At 51.6% G+C, this 16,041-nt stretch overlaps 1 protein-coding gene across 6 annotated transcripts in view; it reads left to right on the top strand.

The window, feature by feature from the left end:
* Positions 1-13,881, top strand: part of MRAS (muscle RAS oncogene homolog) — a 56,023-nt gene extending 42,142 nt beyond the window's left edge. For 4 of the 6 annotated variants that reach the window (XM_032487732.1, XM_032487712.1, XM_032487721.1 and 1 more), the window contains exons 3-7: positions 2,829-2,982; positions 4,334-4,433; positions 7,552-7,688; positions 9,155-9,234; positions 10,595-13,881. In XM_032487732.1, the coding sequence (XP_032343623.1) occupies positions 2,829-2,982; positions 4,334-4,433; positions 7,552-7,688; positions 9,155-9,230 (467 nt within the window). In that variant the 3' untranslated portion in view covers positions 9,231-9,234; positions 10,595-13,881. The remainder of the gene's footprint in view (positions 1-2,828; positions 2,983-4,333; positions 4,434-7,551; positions 7,689-9,154; positions 9,235-10,594) is intronic. The other 2 variants (XR_004322854.1, XM_032487745.1) reach the window with 2 other exon arrangements.
* Positions 13,882-16,041: the final 2,160 nt, after the last annotated feature.

The following is a 16,041-nucleotide window of genomic DNA, read 5'->3' as shown; positions in this document are numbered from 1 at the left end:
ATGGATCTAATTTTCACTTTACTGGAGTATATCCTCCAAGAATTCTTTTAGAAAGCATGGATAATATAATTTCTAAGGCCATCAAAGTCTGAAATGACTATCTTTTCCTTCCTAGAGGGTCCCTTTTGATTTTCAACTCCCGATTGAATTGTTTTGTTTTTTAATTCTGAATGATCATATTTTTAAATATACTAGATTCCTAGTTTTTGTTTTGGATAATAGACAAAACAAAAACAAAATCTGTGAATGTGTTAATTACAATATTACCTGGTTACCTGCTGTTTAGTTCGGGCCTTCCCATCCCTGTTTCAGCCAAATCTGTGCCATTTTCGTCTGTGGAGTGCGGTCCTGAGTGGGATTTAGGACAAAAGGCTCCACTCCCTCTGGTGAAGGTTCAGTCTTCCTACCCCACCGCCACTGAAAATATTGGGGAAACTGCGTGTCTCCCCACTGGTCCTCAGCTATAGGTCCTATTTTCTTAGCTCCTTCATTTTATATCCAGACCAAATAATTCAAGGATGTCAGAGCTCGAAGGACCTGAAGGCCCAGGAGCCCCACCCCTCCTTTCATACTTGAGGAGACCAAGGCCCACAGAAGGGAGCTGCTCTTGTGTATGGGTCACAGTCTGGCCTGTGTACCTGCCAGGCCTTGCCCCTCTGCTGTGCTGAGTGACCCAGGAAGATGTGCAGGGGTGACAGGCTGCGTGGACAAGGTCACTTTCCCAGGCAGGGCCTCAGGGTGTCTACCTGAGGAGATGTGGGTTCCTGGGGGTCCTGGATAGCTCGTCCAGTGGCTTTCTGTGCCACCCACACACTGGTGACTCCTCCTTCTGTCTCTCTTTCCCCTCTTCTCAGTTTCTGTCTTAAGTCTCCATGTACCTATTTGAAGTTCCATGTAGGTGCCTGAGAGTTTCTGAAGTGTGTTTCCAAAACTGAGCCCCCCGACCCTGTTTTTCACCGTCTCTCCCACTCAGTATATGATGCCACCATTCATTCAGCTCAGGCCCTAAACTGCCCTCGTCCTCTGCTGTTCTCTCTCATCCCCCGTGTCCCTACATTTCCCCCCAGGAGCCCTGCTCCTGTTGGCTCTGTCTTAGAAAGTGGCCTGAATCTGGTCACTTCTCTTAGCCCCCGCCCCACCCTACCCTTGGTCCAGCCCTCCATCCTGTCTTGCTGGACTATTTCCTAACCTCCTGACTGGTGTCCCTGCTTTCACTCTCCGTCTGTGTTGCCCCAGCAACCAGAGTAAACTTTGCAAATGTCCTATAGATCATTTCACTCTTGCCCAGTGTCTCCAGTGGCCCCTGTCATGCTTAGAAGGAAGTCAGCCTTACCCCTGTGCACCAGCCCCACCCCAACCCCCATGGCCTGCCTAGAACACCGCCTGATACGTAGTAAGCTCTCAAAATAGTTCTTGAATGAATGAATGAATGAAATTAAATAGGTTTCACATTCATGTATTCCTTCAGCTACTATTTGAGTACTGTTTGTGCCAGGCTCCAAGTAGACGGGTGACACACAGACCAAGTCCCTGGCTCTGGGAACTGACAGTCCAGCTGGGGGCCTTTTAAATGGGCAGTGAAAACAGTGCCATGAAGGGTCCATTTGGGGGTGGAGAGAGTCACGGGGGCTCTGGCAGCAGAATTCTGTGAGTCAGAGTAGCTCACCAAGGCACAGGGAGCAGAGAGGGAAGTGGCTGGGGGAGGGAATCCCAGGCCCAGATGAGGATACAGTCTCCCATAGACACTCCTGTAGGACTTCTTTGCATCAGTGCTGCTCCAGGGGCCTGAGTATATTAACTCAAAACATCCCTGACAAGCCCTGTTTTAGGAAGAGGAGGCACAGAGACATGAGCTTGCCCAGGGTCACAGGCTGGGAATCAGGAGGCAGACTCAGCCCAGAACCTGGCTTCAAGATCTGGAACCAACCTCCACTGCCTCCAGGAGAGGGGAAGCGGGTCTGGTCAGGGAGAGCAATCTGGGAGAGTGGGGAGGGGCCGTGCTGGGCGGTGGCTTACAGGTCACTGAGGGGTTCCCACTTCAGGACCCCCACAGGGCCAGAGTGGGTCAGGCTTGCAGATCTACAGAAAGACCCCCAGCTGTGGCCGCGACCTCCCTGAAACAGGGAGAGCATTTCATCTCAGGAGAATAGGCGTATGAGGTGGGGGTAGTGAGGGGATGGGTGGGTTGAGGGAAGAGCCTTTGTGGAGAAGGTCCCCCCAGCCTCCCTCTCCCCAACTGCCCCAGCTCCCACGTCCCTCCAGCCCTGGAGCAGCCCCTCCTGGGTGACGAGGGCCCTGGCTCTCAGGGAGCCGCTCCTCCCCCACGGCCGTACCTGGTATCTGTCCGCACAGGGCCCAAGGACCCTTCCTGACCCAGGATGGCCTCTTCAGAGCTTCCCTCAGGCTTGTCCCGGGGCTTTCCTCCCTCGGGGCTGCAAGGTATAAGCACTGTGTCCATTTTACAGAGGAGGAAACGGAGGCTCGGAGGCAGGTAACCTCCCCAAGAATCAGCTTGTAAGACCTGCAGCAGGGATCGAAGCCCACACCTGGGGACTCCAGAGGAATTTGTAGCCGAGTTGATCACTGACCTCATGAGGCTTTTCTGCAGGTGGAGAATGAAGGCCCAGGGAGCACCGTGGGTTAGAACTGGTTGGTCCACAAATGAGTCAGAGCCTCACACTGCGGTGCCTGAGGCCCCGCTGGGCCCTTAGAGCGCTGGGCCCTGGGAGCTTGTGGGGACAGCTGATGGGAGCCACCCTGGGGGCCACAGGCCGCGGGGGCTCCTGGGTGGGTGGTGACAGCCCCTGAGCAGCCTCATCCCACCCCAGTTCTGGACACAGCCGGGCAGGAGGAGTTCAGCGCCATGCGGGAGCAGTACATGCGCACGGGGGACGGCTTCCTCATCGTCTTCTCAGTCACGGACAAGGCCAGCTTTGAGCACGTGGACCGCTTCCACCAGCTCATCCTGCGCGTCAAGGACAGGTGAGGGCGGCTGGGCAGGGACCTCCCCACGCCTGGCTCAGGTGGGCTCCGTCTGTCTGTCTGTCTCAGATCTTCAGGTGAAAACTGAAGCACGAAGGGCAGAGCTGAATTCAGACCTAGATCCCTCAGACACCCACCAGCTCCCACCCTCTCTCTTTCCAGGTGGCCAGGGGTCTCCATGCACCCAAGGCCCCAAGGATTCAGCTCCCACCCATCTCTCCTAAACTGTCCCCAATGATGAATCAAGGGAACATAAGTAACATCTGTTTCCGCTCCAATTTAACCAAGTTTTATTCCAAAGAAAAAGTGAATTTTCTTTCCAGTATACATTGCAATTGGCTAAATCACATTTGACTGTAAGATTTACAAGCCTGTAATTAAAGGCTCATTTTTTCCTTAGCATAGTATCGACTAGTTAAATAGTTTGGAGTCTGTTTTAAGCCCAACTGGTCTTTTTAGTTAATTGGCTCATAAAGAGGCAATGTTAAAGTCAAAGGATAAACTAATAGGAAAACAGCAAACTTTGAAAAAATCTTGGTAAATTTGAAAGAACCAGTTAACACCTGTCTCAAAGGCAAATTGCTAATAACTTTTCAAGATAAAGGGATATGTACACATACACATATGCAAAAAGCTATGAAGAATAAATGTGGATTAAGCCCCTGACTATAGGACTTTCTAAAGAGAAAACATAAATGACTCAGATGTGGAAAAATATTCAGTCTTCTTGCTAATCAAAGAAGTGCAAGGAAGAATAATAAAGTACCATGTTTCACCCACCAAATTATAATTTTTTTAATGAAAATACTCAGTGTTGACAATGATGCTGTGAGACTTCCATTTCGTTCACTTTTGGGCAGCAATTTGGCCACATGTGCCAATGGGAATCTTTAAGGCAGACATACCTCTGAACCCCTCCCTCCCTCTCCTGGGAGCCATCCTGATTTTGCAGCTGCCATTTAGTAAGTGACAACTGTGCGCCAGCCCCTGGCCCTGGTGCTCTTCATGAGTCATTGCTGGCGACCAGAGCATGATGGCCTGTGTTGGGGGTGCATCAGGGTGACGGGGAGATGGGAGGAGGCACCTGGGAACCCAGCCGCTGGCCCAGACAGTGCAGAGCCAGAGGTTCCCTGGAGAATCCCAGCTCACTTTGCAACAGGCCTAAGGCTTCAAACCAAGGCAGCCCCCAGGCCTCTTTTCCCTTTCTGGAGATGTGGAGGGAAAGACTCTGAGGTCAGCCCCAGGCCCATCGGGAGGTGCTGTGTGCTGTCAGGCCTGAGGGGTGGCTATACACCTCCACCAGGAGTGGGGGCAGTGAAACCTCACAAGCTGCTGTTCCTTTATTTTCCAGGGAGTCATTCCCGATGATTCTCGTGGCCAACAAGGTTGATTTGATGCATTTGAGGAAAATCACCAGGGAGCAAGGAAAAGAAATGGCGACCAAACACAATGTAGGTGGGGTGTGGGGGGGGGGCTGGGGGCATGGGGCATGGTCAGGGGATGTCAGTGTCCCACCTCTCCTGCAGTCTTTGTCTGTGGGGATGGAACTCAGGCCTCCTAGGTAATGGGCTGGATTCCACAGAGCAGCCTCATGGGGCACATGCGATGTGGGATATTTTGTGAAACCAGACGGCAGACCAGAGAGAAAGCACCCCTTGTCAGTCATCAGAGGCCCTGCTGTGGGGAGCAGGGACCCTCACGGTGGGCTGGACAGGCCAACTCCTGGCCCTGATGCTGCAGGTTCATTGCTGGGCTGTGCAGGGGGTTGGCTTGTGTCCCCTTCTCTGAGCCAGCACCTGACTGTGTGAGAATCGTCAGCTCAGCTGCCTCCCCTGAGCCCTGCTCTGTGCTGGGGTTGTGCTGGGGGAGCGTCTACTCCCCCAGCCACACGTTGAGGTCGGTACCACTGTCTCCATCTTATAAGTGATCAAACCGAGGTCTGCCCAGGCCACAGTGTGTGTCAGTAGACATCTTTGGTTTTGTTTCTGTTTTATTTTTGTTTTCAGTTCATTGTGATACCCCTTTGCCCACTGGATGGTGGGGCCGCTGGGCTTCTTCCCACCCCTCCCCCACCTCAGCACAGCCACGCCCGGCCTCATGGGTCAGTTGTGTAGGTGTCCACCTGGGACGTCTGCAGGGCTGCGCCTTCCCCCTGCCCGGTGGGCCCAGCTCTGTGAGTAGAGGAAGGGGGTTCAGTGACAGGTCTGCTTGTCTCTGCTTTCTGTGTTTATTCACGTGTTCATTCAATGGTCCTAGACCCTGGGAAACAAAACCCTTGCCACAGGGCGCTTACTTCTGGTGGCAGCAGACAGACAATAAAGGAAGCAGATTAGAACGTGTGAGAAGGGGACCTGTGCTGGGGGTGGAGTAAATCAGGGATGGCGGTAGGGAACGTGAAGTGGAGTGCTTTTCCGGATGGGTGGTCAGGGAGCACCTCGCTGGGAAGGTGCATGTCAGCGAGGACTGACAGGAGGTGAGGGAATACGTCCTCTGGATACCTGGGGAAAGAATGTTCCAGCAGAGGGAATAATCAGTGCAAAGGCCCGGAGGTGGGAGTTTGAGCAACAGCAAGGGGCATAAGGAGGCCAGTGTGGCCATAGCAGAAGGAGTAGGAGGGTGAGTAGCAGGAGGCAAGGTCAGAGAAGTGGTTTGAGGCCAGATGGGCTTTTACTCAGAGTGACAGAGAAACCTTTCAAGGGTTTTGACTGAGTGACTTGGCCTGGCTCACGACCGAACAGCTGCCCTCTGGTGGCCGTGAGGAGAAAGGTCTGTGGGGGCTGCCCAGAACCCCGTGCAGGCAGGCTGACGTGGACCAGTGTCGGGCTCATGGACGTGGCAAGAAGTGGTTGGATTCTGGGTAGATTTCTGAGAGCTGACAGGATTTGTTTACAGATTAGATGTGGAGTGAGAGAGAGAGGATTTGAGGATGATGCCGAGGAACTTTCAGAAGACTGGAGTTCCAGTAACTGGGCAGGGGGACCGGAGCAGAGCATGTGGGGGAGACCAGGAGTCTTGTTTTAGATCCTTGGTTTGAGGAACCAAGTGGATAATCAAGTGGCGATATCAAGACAGCTGTCAGGTAGACTATCTGGAGGTAAATATTGGAAATCAGCAGAGTGTGGGTAGAATTTAAATCCATGAAACCAGACTAAATCTTAAAAGTTCTCATCACAAGAAAAAAAATTCTGTGGTGATGGGTGTTAACTAGACTTATTGTGGTGATCATTTTGCAATATATACAAATATCGAATCATGATGTTGTACACCTGAATCAAATAGAATGTATGCTATACATTAATTATACCTCAATTTTATGTATATATATGCACACACACACATAAAGGAAAAAGAAAACAAAGCCATGAAACCCAAGTGAATGAGTGTAGGTAGGGCAGGGTCCCGGGACTGAGACTTGGGGCACTTTGGTGCGGTGGGAGGAGGGGGTGAGGAGGAAGGAACAAAAGGGACTGAGCGGTCAGTGCTGTGTGAGGACCAGAGTGGGGTCTTGGGGGCCAGGGAAATAAAATGCCTCAAGAAGGAAGGAGTGATCACCCAAGACAGGTGTGCTCAGTGGTCTCTAGGTGAGGACCAGAACTGACCTCTGGGTTAGCACTGGACGCAGGCCTCACACACAGGAGGGAGGCATGCCTTCCACTGGCCGGCATCCTGAACTCCACAGCCTCGGGCCCCATACAGTGAGCTGATGCTCGGTGCCTTCACAGACCCCTTCTGGAGTCCCTCCCACCGCCCTGGGTGTCTGGCGGCAGTGGGGGAAGGGCACTGCACGGGGTAGCAATAACCCCATTCTGCAAGGAAAAGGGAATAAGACACTGCAGGCTAAGCGAATTCCAGGGGCCTCACAGCTGGTGAGTAGTTCCCCCCTAACCCCCACCCCTACCCACAAGAAACCAGGTCTCCAGTCTCTCAGCCTTTGTTTCTCCTACAGTGAATGCCGCTGCCTCATTTATCATTTAACCAAATGACCCTGCGAGCTACTGTCCTAATTTTTGATTTTTTAATTTTGTTTTGTTTTGGGTTTTTTGTTATTGTTGTTGTTTTAATTTGGGGGGAGGGGTTAGGTTTGTTTGTTTATTTAACAGAGGGACTGGGGATTGAGCCCAGGACCTTGTGCTTGCTAAGCATGCAGTCTACCACTGAGCTCTACCTTCCCCTCTAATTTTCAAGGTCATAAGGCAAGTTCCTCTTTAGCTGACCCAGCAAGGCCGCCCCCACCTGGTGCAGGAAGATGGCGCTTCCTAGCCCTGTAGTGGAGTCAAATAATACTGCCGTTTGTTGCAGTTTAGTTTACTTTAAGACCTGTGACTATGAAGTCCTAGAATTCTAAGAAACCAGATCATGTGCATCAGCATTTCTTCAGAAGCAGGACCCCCAGAAAGAAGGTAGAGGTGTCTGGGGACCTGGGGGTATTACAAGTGTGCTTGTGAGTGGGACGGCCAGCAGCAGAGGTCTGAGGCCCCAGGAACCAGGGATTTACTGAGCCAGCAGGATTATAGGCCATGAAGGGGCTCAGGGGAATCTCAGCCCCGCTGCCCTCCCACTTCCCCCTAGGGGAGCACAGGAAAGAATTTCCTGCCCTCACAAGGTTGCACTGGACTCCGGCTCCTCGGAGCTATCGAGGTGCATGCCACACCTGGACGAGGCTCTGAAGCGGACCTCAGCACTCCCACCTGTCCGGGTGAGGCCAGGTGGGAAGTGGACCGTGTACCTTGTGCAGATCATGATTCTCTGTTGGCCACTGTGTGGCCTTGGGCCAGTACATCACCCCTCTGAGCTCTGCCTCCCCAGTGCACCATGGAGATGTTTGCTTACTTACCTCAGAGTGTTAACATGAGAATTAGTGAGGTCAGGGGTGTTGAGACCTGAGAGGCCAAGCAGCCCACGGTCATCTCAGTGAGTGGTCCACAATCTAACAGCCTAACAGTGGTTGGAAGGCAGTTTCCCCTCAGGGTTATCAGAGGCTCAAATATTTGTCGAATGAAGATTTCAAAGGTCCAGGTTGTGTCCTTGGTGCCTTGTGTCTGGGTCAGCTCCAGCAAGACACCTGCTAGAGCCACAGCCGTGTGGGAACATCTGATCCCCTGTGATGATCGTTAATGGCCTGGTATTTATGATGTGTTCCGGGCCATCATTTACAATGGGCTCCTCTTGAGTCACAACTTACCCCGTCACACAGCATCCACCGCCATCGTTTAAAGTGTTGGATCTGTTTTTTTTTCTTCACTATGCTTTTCTTTTTAAAATCTATTATAATGAAATGCCTTAATTTTGTTATATCAGGAGAAAGTTGCAAAAAACACCAAAGTTCTTCAGTCTAATCATAGTCGGCTTACCTGCATCTCATCTAGGGAGGCTGTGTGCATTGTCTGGACCTTATACTCTCTTCCCTTGTGGGAGAGTGATGGTGAGCCTCCTGCCTTTGTGGGGTCCCTGTTAAAATAGAAGGCTGTGTCCTGACCTCACAGGGCCTTTGTTCTCCTCCCTGTGCCAGCCTGAGACTTGGGGTAGACGTGGATGGCCCTATAGGGTCTCCTCCACCACATCTCCCGACCACTGTTGCCTTCCAGACTGGTGATGATGACTCAGCCTTAGACGTGCAGACATAAGCCTTCCGTAAACGTGGCCGAGCTCCGGGCTCATAGATGCAGGCCACGCAAGAGCTGGGCCAGGCAGGCTGGTTGTGGGCGGTGGGACGTGCAGATTGCCCAGGTCGTTAGGGTGCAAAGTCTGGCCCAGGGCCCAGCCTCCCCTCAGCCTTTCCTGCCAGAGTCCCCGCTGGAAGGCCTGGAGAGAGGAGCAGAAGTCCCCCAAGGCAGAGAAATAGACCTCAGAAAGCAAAATGAGTAGAATCAGAACACGTGGCTGTTTGATAAATGAAGCAGTCTTTAAGTGTATAAAAAGATCATTTTCATTCTATTTTTAGGCAGCTATTAAATGTCTCTGTGACCAGAAGACAAGAGAGAATCAGCAGAGCTGTCAGTAAAACTTTCTGACTTTAAAGAGTGAGAAGCCACCAAAGGCTTGAGGTTGTAGGAGCCAGGATTCCGTGGGGGCTGTGAAGGGTTCCTCAGGACCTCTGAGAGTTTGCATGTTTAGGAAACAGGGCTTTGTGGATCTCGGTGACACTTTTACCAAATTGAACTTTGCCTTCCAGATCCCATACATTGAAACCAGTGCCAAGGACCCACCTCTCAACGTGGACAAAGCCTTCCACGACCTGGTTAGAGTAATTAGGTGAGCAATGCTCGCCTGCCTGGAAGCAGGGTCTCCGCGGCAGGAAGGGCTCCAGGAGGGCTGGAGGAGCACGTGCCTTGTCCGAGGCCCAGGCTGGATGGTTCTGGGCCTGTTTTTGGATTTCCTGTACTTCCATCCATCTCTACCCCTCCCACCTTCCTGCCCGAGCTGTCAGCTGGGCCTCCTCCCTGACCTCCCCTGTGGCCTGTTGCTCAGGCTCCTGGAGGGCAGCGCCCCCCCATCCAGCCCCTGGTGTTCTCCCAACACCAAAGCCGCCAACACAGTAAAAAGTAGGTGCCTCTCCTCTTCCCTGATGTCAGAGTGCCCCTGAACATTTCACCTGGACAACCAACATTCTGATTTCTCAGCTCCAAGTGCGGAGGCGTTGCCTGTGTGTCTCCTTACCAGACCCCACACACTATCAGTCTGCAAGGATTGTCAGAAATCCCAGCCCGTCATCTCTTTTACCTTCCTTTGCATAGTCGGGCTCTAGACCTCAATCATCTCGTGCTTAGATACCTGAGATGGCCTCCTGGCTCGTCTCACTGTCCCCCATCTTTCTTGTTTCCAAAATCCTCGTTGTACAGAGCTCCCTAACCAGTGGTTCTCAGACATCATGTGTTAGTATGTTGTCTTATGCTGGTGACCTCTCAGGCTGTTGCTTAGTTACAGAATCACAGGCAGGGCTTTAACAGTGGCTCTCAGCGCCCCCAGCGCCTGCGCGTGCACATGCACGTGCACGCACCCCCCCCCACCCCCCCCACCCCCACACACACCCAACAGCCTCCTTTTCTCTTTATTCCCAGCATGGACTGTGGTTTGCAGCCTTCACCTTATGCTCTAGCTGGCAGTCCTGCACTCATTAAATGGTGTTCTCGTGGGCATTTTGCCTCCAGTCAGGATCTGCTACCTCATCAGGAGGTGTGCTGTCTTGGTTCTGGACCTCTAGTTCCGAGGGCAGGTTTTAGACACAGGAAAAATAAACAGAAAACAGGTAAAAAGCTTTTGTACTCAGTTGACCCATCATTTTATTTAAAATATGAAACACAGAAACGGGGGCCAACACTATAACAGATAACACAGCCTGTGATTGAAATGAATGGAGCCACAGTGTGGTATCAGTTCTCACCAGTTGGATGGCGGGTTTTGCTCTGCCTTCTCTCCCTTCCCACTTTCCCTGCCTTAGAGATGCTGTCCAGGCCAGGTCCTCCTCTCCCTCCCCGACCTATGCCCCCTCCCCCTCCAGAACCAGAACAGACCTCCTAGCCGCCTGCTGCAGACCCAGGGACCGGGGAGGACAGAGCAGAGAGAAGCAAAGCCCTCTCTAATGTCCTTATTCTGCCCTCCCTTGTCTCAAAAGGCAACAGATTCCAGAAAAAAGCCAGAAGAAGAAGAAGAAAACCAAATGGCGGGGAGACCGGGCCACAGGCACCCACAAACTGCAATGCGTGATATTGTGATTGCCCGAGGCCCTGGGCACAGTGACTGGGAACTGGCCAGCCCTCTGGACCCCTCCACTGCCTAACCGCACTGAAGACCATTTCTAACCATGACCCTTGGCCTGAGGACTTGGCACCGGAAGGGAGAGGGGGAGGCTGGGCTGGGAGGAGAAAGGGTCTGGCTTTGTTAGAAGGGCGTGGGCTTCCCCAGGTCTCAGCAGAGACCAGGAGGTGACGGTGCGCAGAGCAGCGTCCCAGCCCCTGTGCTGACTCCACCCGGTTCCTCCCTCTCTTGGTGGCTGTGTTGTTTCTTTGAACTACATAGTGTGGGTTTGACGTGGAAGTGTTTCCTCCACGTACAAAAACAAGCCATGCTCAAGCTCTCCCCACCCTGCCCCTCGTCCACAGTGTCTGAGCTTGGATGTCTTTTCTAGATTTTTAAATTATTTTAGTGATTATTATTTTATTAAAGGGGTCTGTGCCCACTGCCTGGTGAAGTTTCAAGTCTTCAGCAGACTTCTCGCATAACATGTCTGGAACATCGTGGTGGTGGTTTTTTAGCTGAGTTTTCCCAGCTGTGCCAAAACTCAATATGAAAGTAGAGTGACTGAGAGACCAGAAGTTCATGGCGACTGTGGCTGGAGGCCTAGGGAGAAGCGGACCCTACTCAGCGGCTTATAAACTGGGGAGAAGAGAGCTGTGTTCCCCCAGAAGATTTGACTGTGGTTGAGAATACAGATATTAGGAAATGGAATTCTATTTTGTTGAGGGGAGAGGCTGGCATGACAGTTTTAAAAGGGCTTCTCATTACCCTGGAAATGTATAAATTAAGTCCGTTGGTAGGTGTTGCAAAAGTGTTCATTCATTTTTTAGGTGGTGTGGGCTAAGTTCTGTGTTCTTCGCAGCCCTGTGAGGGCTTTCAACCATCATCTGGCCTGCCTGGTGCCTCTGATACAAACACACCGCCAAGGCTTGTATGTTTTCCGTGTCAAAGTAAGCTAATTTTTACATCATCTGGAAAACTCCAGTAAGTGCTAAATCTTAACCAAAAATGATCCAATACTGTTCTTACTAAAACAGCACCAAGACCTGAAGCCATTTGCCCTTTGAGTCAACCGACTGTCACTTCTGAAGCCCAGTAAATGAGCAAAACCCCTTTAAGCATTTGCAGACTTAGTATTAGGTTGCCTTTCTAGGACAAATTTTTATTAACCTCCTGGATCTTAACTATCTTAACTATACACTATAATTGGAGGAGAAAGTAAGGTTGGGGTGATGACATGGCTCCCACACACCCGCTTCTACGAGGGGACCGTCCCCCAGCTCCCTGGCGATGACCCCCTCCCTCTCAGGTGCTGCTGGTGCGAGCTAGACTGGGGCCAGGTGGAGGGGCAGCTCCACTCCCGACCCCGAGAGGAGCTCCAGATGTTACAAATCAGCTACCAAGCAAACTAGGAGACCCCCAGTGGGTGGCTTGGCGCCATTTGGAGAAGGAAACCTGGGGAAAGTGAGCACCTAATTGGACGGTGAGACACCTGGCTTCTTCTCAGGTTTTGAAAGTGTACTGAGTTCCTAACTCAGCAAGATCGCCAGCACCGGAGGGGCCCAGCCAAAGAGTGATTTTGCTGCAGAACAAGACAGTTGGGACTTTTGCTTGTTGAAAAATCAAACCTCTTTATTTGTCTAAATGGCCCTTTTGTATCTAACCCTAAAAGGAAAGGTAACAAAGAACATTCCAGATCAGGCACTTCCGAGCTTCCCAAGATCATGTTAACGGACCTTCAAAACACTAACAGAACAAGGCTTTTTTCCAACCCTAATGCTCCTCTGAGCCACACCCCAGCAGCCATGGCGCAGTTGGGTGGCAGCTGCAGACTGGAGACGAGGAAAAGGCAAGACAGACAGGAAGAAGGAAGTATGGAGATGCGGTGCTGGAGGAAGTGGTGGAGCGAGACCAGAAGCCCTGCACACAGGGTAGCATCCACTGCTGGAAATCTCCCGGGCACGGACCCCTGCCCACCGTGGAGCCTGCATCTCCCTCAGGGCACTGAGCTGGTTGGGGGTCTTGCTGGATGCAGATCAGTTGATCTAGAATGAAGCCCTGAGCCATGAAGGTAACCAGATAAATGGATTCCAGCTGCTCCCAGGCTCTCCCCTCAATAAGGCTGTGTATCTGCCCCGGCCCCAGCCCCAGCCCCAGCTTCCAGGGCATCTAGCCTGCACTCAGCCCACAATGCCTGGGGGAGAAACTAAGTAGGGAATGGCCTTCTTCAGCCTCTGCTGTTGAGCTGATGATCAGCCTTCATCTCCCATGACCTCATTTAGCCCAGAGGTGACAGGAGTAAATAACACTTTTAAAAGACGGTTCTTTGCATTTTAGAGAACCCTGGGCCCTTGTGGCAGTGGCGGCTTCCAGAGAGGCCAGAGTGGAGTATACCCTGGGGTATCCCCAGGACATGGTCACCTGGCAGGATCAGTATGGAAAACCAGTTGGCCATGCTACTTCCTGAATGAGGAATCCAGTGAGACTTGTGTCTTGGATGACATTCTGGTGTTCCCACTGGTTTTCCATCTGAATAGTGCTACCTTCACATCCACTGGAGCACACCCTTCCTGAAGTCCCCACATTCCATGCCTTTGCCACTGTGTGCCCTCAGATTTCCTTCTAGTGTTCTGCCTCCCCCTCCCCCACTTAGAGGGCTCCTTTTCTCTCCAGCAGGTAATCCCAGCCATCCTTCCCTCCCCCACAGCCTGAAGTGATGGCCACTCTGCCTCACAGGGGCACACTTGGATGGTTTCTGTTAGGACTTTGCCCCTTACCTTCTTGTGGAGAGTACCTGGTAGCCTAGTGTGGCCTGTCTCACTTTCCCAGGAGACATGATCCACTAACACGTGGCAGCTCTAACCCAAAGACCCCTCAGATGTGGTACAGTAAATCTGGAGCCAGAGACGGGTCACCTCCATTAGCAGCCCCTTGGATTAGAAATTCCACGTTGGGTTTACTTAAAATGAAAGATACTTGAATCACTGAGCACCTGTGAGCCCTCAGCCTCTGTTCCACAGTGTCCGCCATTGTCTACACAGGTGGCCAGTTGTCATGAAACGAGAGTGATGCCCGAAGATCCCAATGATGCTTGAGCCTTTTATGTAACTTTTATTAAGTCTTTATGTATCTCAACTCATTAATAAAAGAAGAGGAACACTTGTCTGTCTGATTTCCTCTTACTCAAATGTTCCTAAAGTGTCACTGAGAACACTGTACGTTGTCAGCAGTTGTCAGTGTCTGGCCCAGAACACCACCCTCTTGCGGAGCAGACCTAAAGTAAGGAGGAGACGGCTGGTGGCTATGAGGGGTGTCCCCATCCTGCACAGAGGCCAGAGGATGAAGGCAGGTGAGCGCAACGTTTAGAGACACAGCCTGCTGATGTTCAGCAGCCCCGGATTCGGGCTCTGCCTCGGACTTTTATATGTCTTTGAGCAAGTTACCTGCTTTAATCGTCAGTTGCCCCGCCTGTGAATGGGGCAATACTGTGCACCTCCTAGGCAGAGGGCTAAAGCTAAGTGTGGGAGCTCGTGGTAAGGATCCCAGAAATCATGCTCTTTGTAAAGGACACCTAGTGGGTTGTCTCATGTTGCTTTTCATGCAGTGTCCCCTGCCCCCATATGCAAGATTACAGTCTTTTGTACCATGTGATGTCATTTCCCTGTTGGTTGAAACTGGTGGGTACTTGACCAAAAAGCTGAGCCTCTTTGGGTCTTTTTTTCCAGGGAATAGAGACCAAGAGGTCAAATCTTACTCTTGTTACCTCTTTGAGTGGTGATGGCTGAAGCCCGTAATTGTAGGGGCTAGAGGGTGCTTCTCACACCCTCTGGGCTGGGAGCAGAGAAGGGGGACTGCAGGCTAGAGTGGGAGGAGTGGTGTGGTGGCCACTGCCTGTTCATTCATTCCACACATATTTATTGGGCCCACCATGTGCCAGGCATTGGGCTGGGTGCTGGGTATATGGCGGTGAGCAGGACAAAGTGTCCTCTGATAGTTCTCCTTTAGTCCTGTATTAGTTTTCTGTGGCTGTTGTAACAAATGACCACAAACTTACCAGCTTATAACAGAAGTTTATCCTCTCACAGTTCTAGAGGCCAGAAATCCAGACTCAGTATCACTGGGCTGAGGTCAAGGTGTCGGCAGGACTGGGCTCCTAACGGGATCTAGTGGAGAATTCGCTTCTTGCCTCTTCCAGCTTCTGGTGCTGCTGGCACTCCATGACTTGTGGCCACATCACTCCCATCTTCAAGGTCAGCATCTTCAAATCTCTCTCTTGTCCATCTTCACATTGCCTTCTTCTCACTGTGTCAAACCTCGCTCACTCTCAGCTGATGCTTCCTCCTCCACTGAGAAAGTGGAAGCCAGCTGAACAGCATTTCCAGACTCCGCCATCTCCACCCCCCGCTCCCACCTGCACTCTGCCTCCTTGGCTGCTACGGATGAACTGTCCATGCTCCTGGCTAAAGCCAGTCCCTTCTCTTGGGCACTAGAACCCACCCAGGCCCTCTGGCACTTCACCCCTTTCTTTCCTGCATCATCAGCTCTCTCTCAACTGGACCTTTCCCATCTCATAAACAAGAACAAAACCTTCCTTTGAACCACCTCCTCTGCCAGGTGACACGTGCTTCTCTGCTGTCTTTTGCAGGAAGCCATCTTAAAAGATTAATCTAGCAGGGAGGCTGTAGCTCAGTGGTAGATGCGTGCTTAGCATGCACAAGGTCCTAGGTTCAATCCCCAGCACCTACATTAAAAAACAAACCCAATTACCTACCCCCCCAAAAAAGGTAAAAGAAATTTTTTAAGGAGTAATCTATATTCATCGTTATGAATTCCTCTCATTCCTTTTGAACTGCTCCAAATAGACTTTCATCCATGGCTCTACCACTGCCCTTCTCCTCAATGTCACCAGTGGCTCCCATCTCACTAATTTCAGGGTTGGTTCTCAACCTTCTCATATCTGATATTTTCACAGCCTTGACACAGTTGATTACTGGCCCTTCCTTGTTGGTCTCTCCCCTTGACTGCTAGGATGTTGCCAAGTCTTGGTTGTTTCCTTCCTCGTGGCCACTCCCTAGTCTCCTTTGCTGATCCCTCCTCTTCCATCTAACCTGTTAAGTGGAGCACTCCAGAGCTGTCCTTGGTCCTCTTCCACACCTCAACTACTCTCCTGGTGATCTCACCCAATCTGGAGAGTCAAATGCCTTTTAGGTGCTGGTGACTCCCAAAGGTCTATTTCCAGCCTAAAATTCTCTCTCCGAGACCCCACTCACTTACCCAGCTGCCTACTTGACACCTCCGTTTGGATGTCTCCAGCACGGTGTCTCA

This window comes from Camelus ferus, chromosome 1 (assembly GCF_009834535.1).
Source record: "Camelus ferus isolate YT-003-E chromosome 1, BCGSAC_Cfer_1.0, whole genome shotgun sequence".
In the NCBI taxonomy this organism is placed as follows: domain Eukaryota; kingdom Metazoa; phylum Chordata; class Mammalia; order Artiodactyla; family Camelidae; genus Camelus; species Camelus ferus.
The sequence above is the reverse complement of the archived record's forward strand: the minus strand, read 5'-3'. Positions and strand labels throughout refer to the sequence as shown.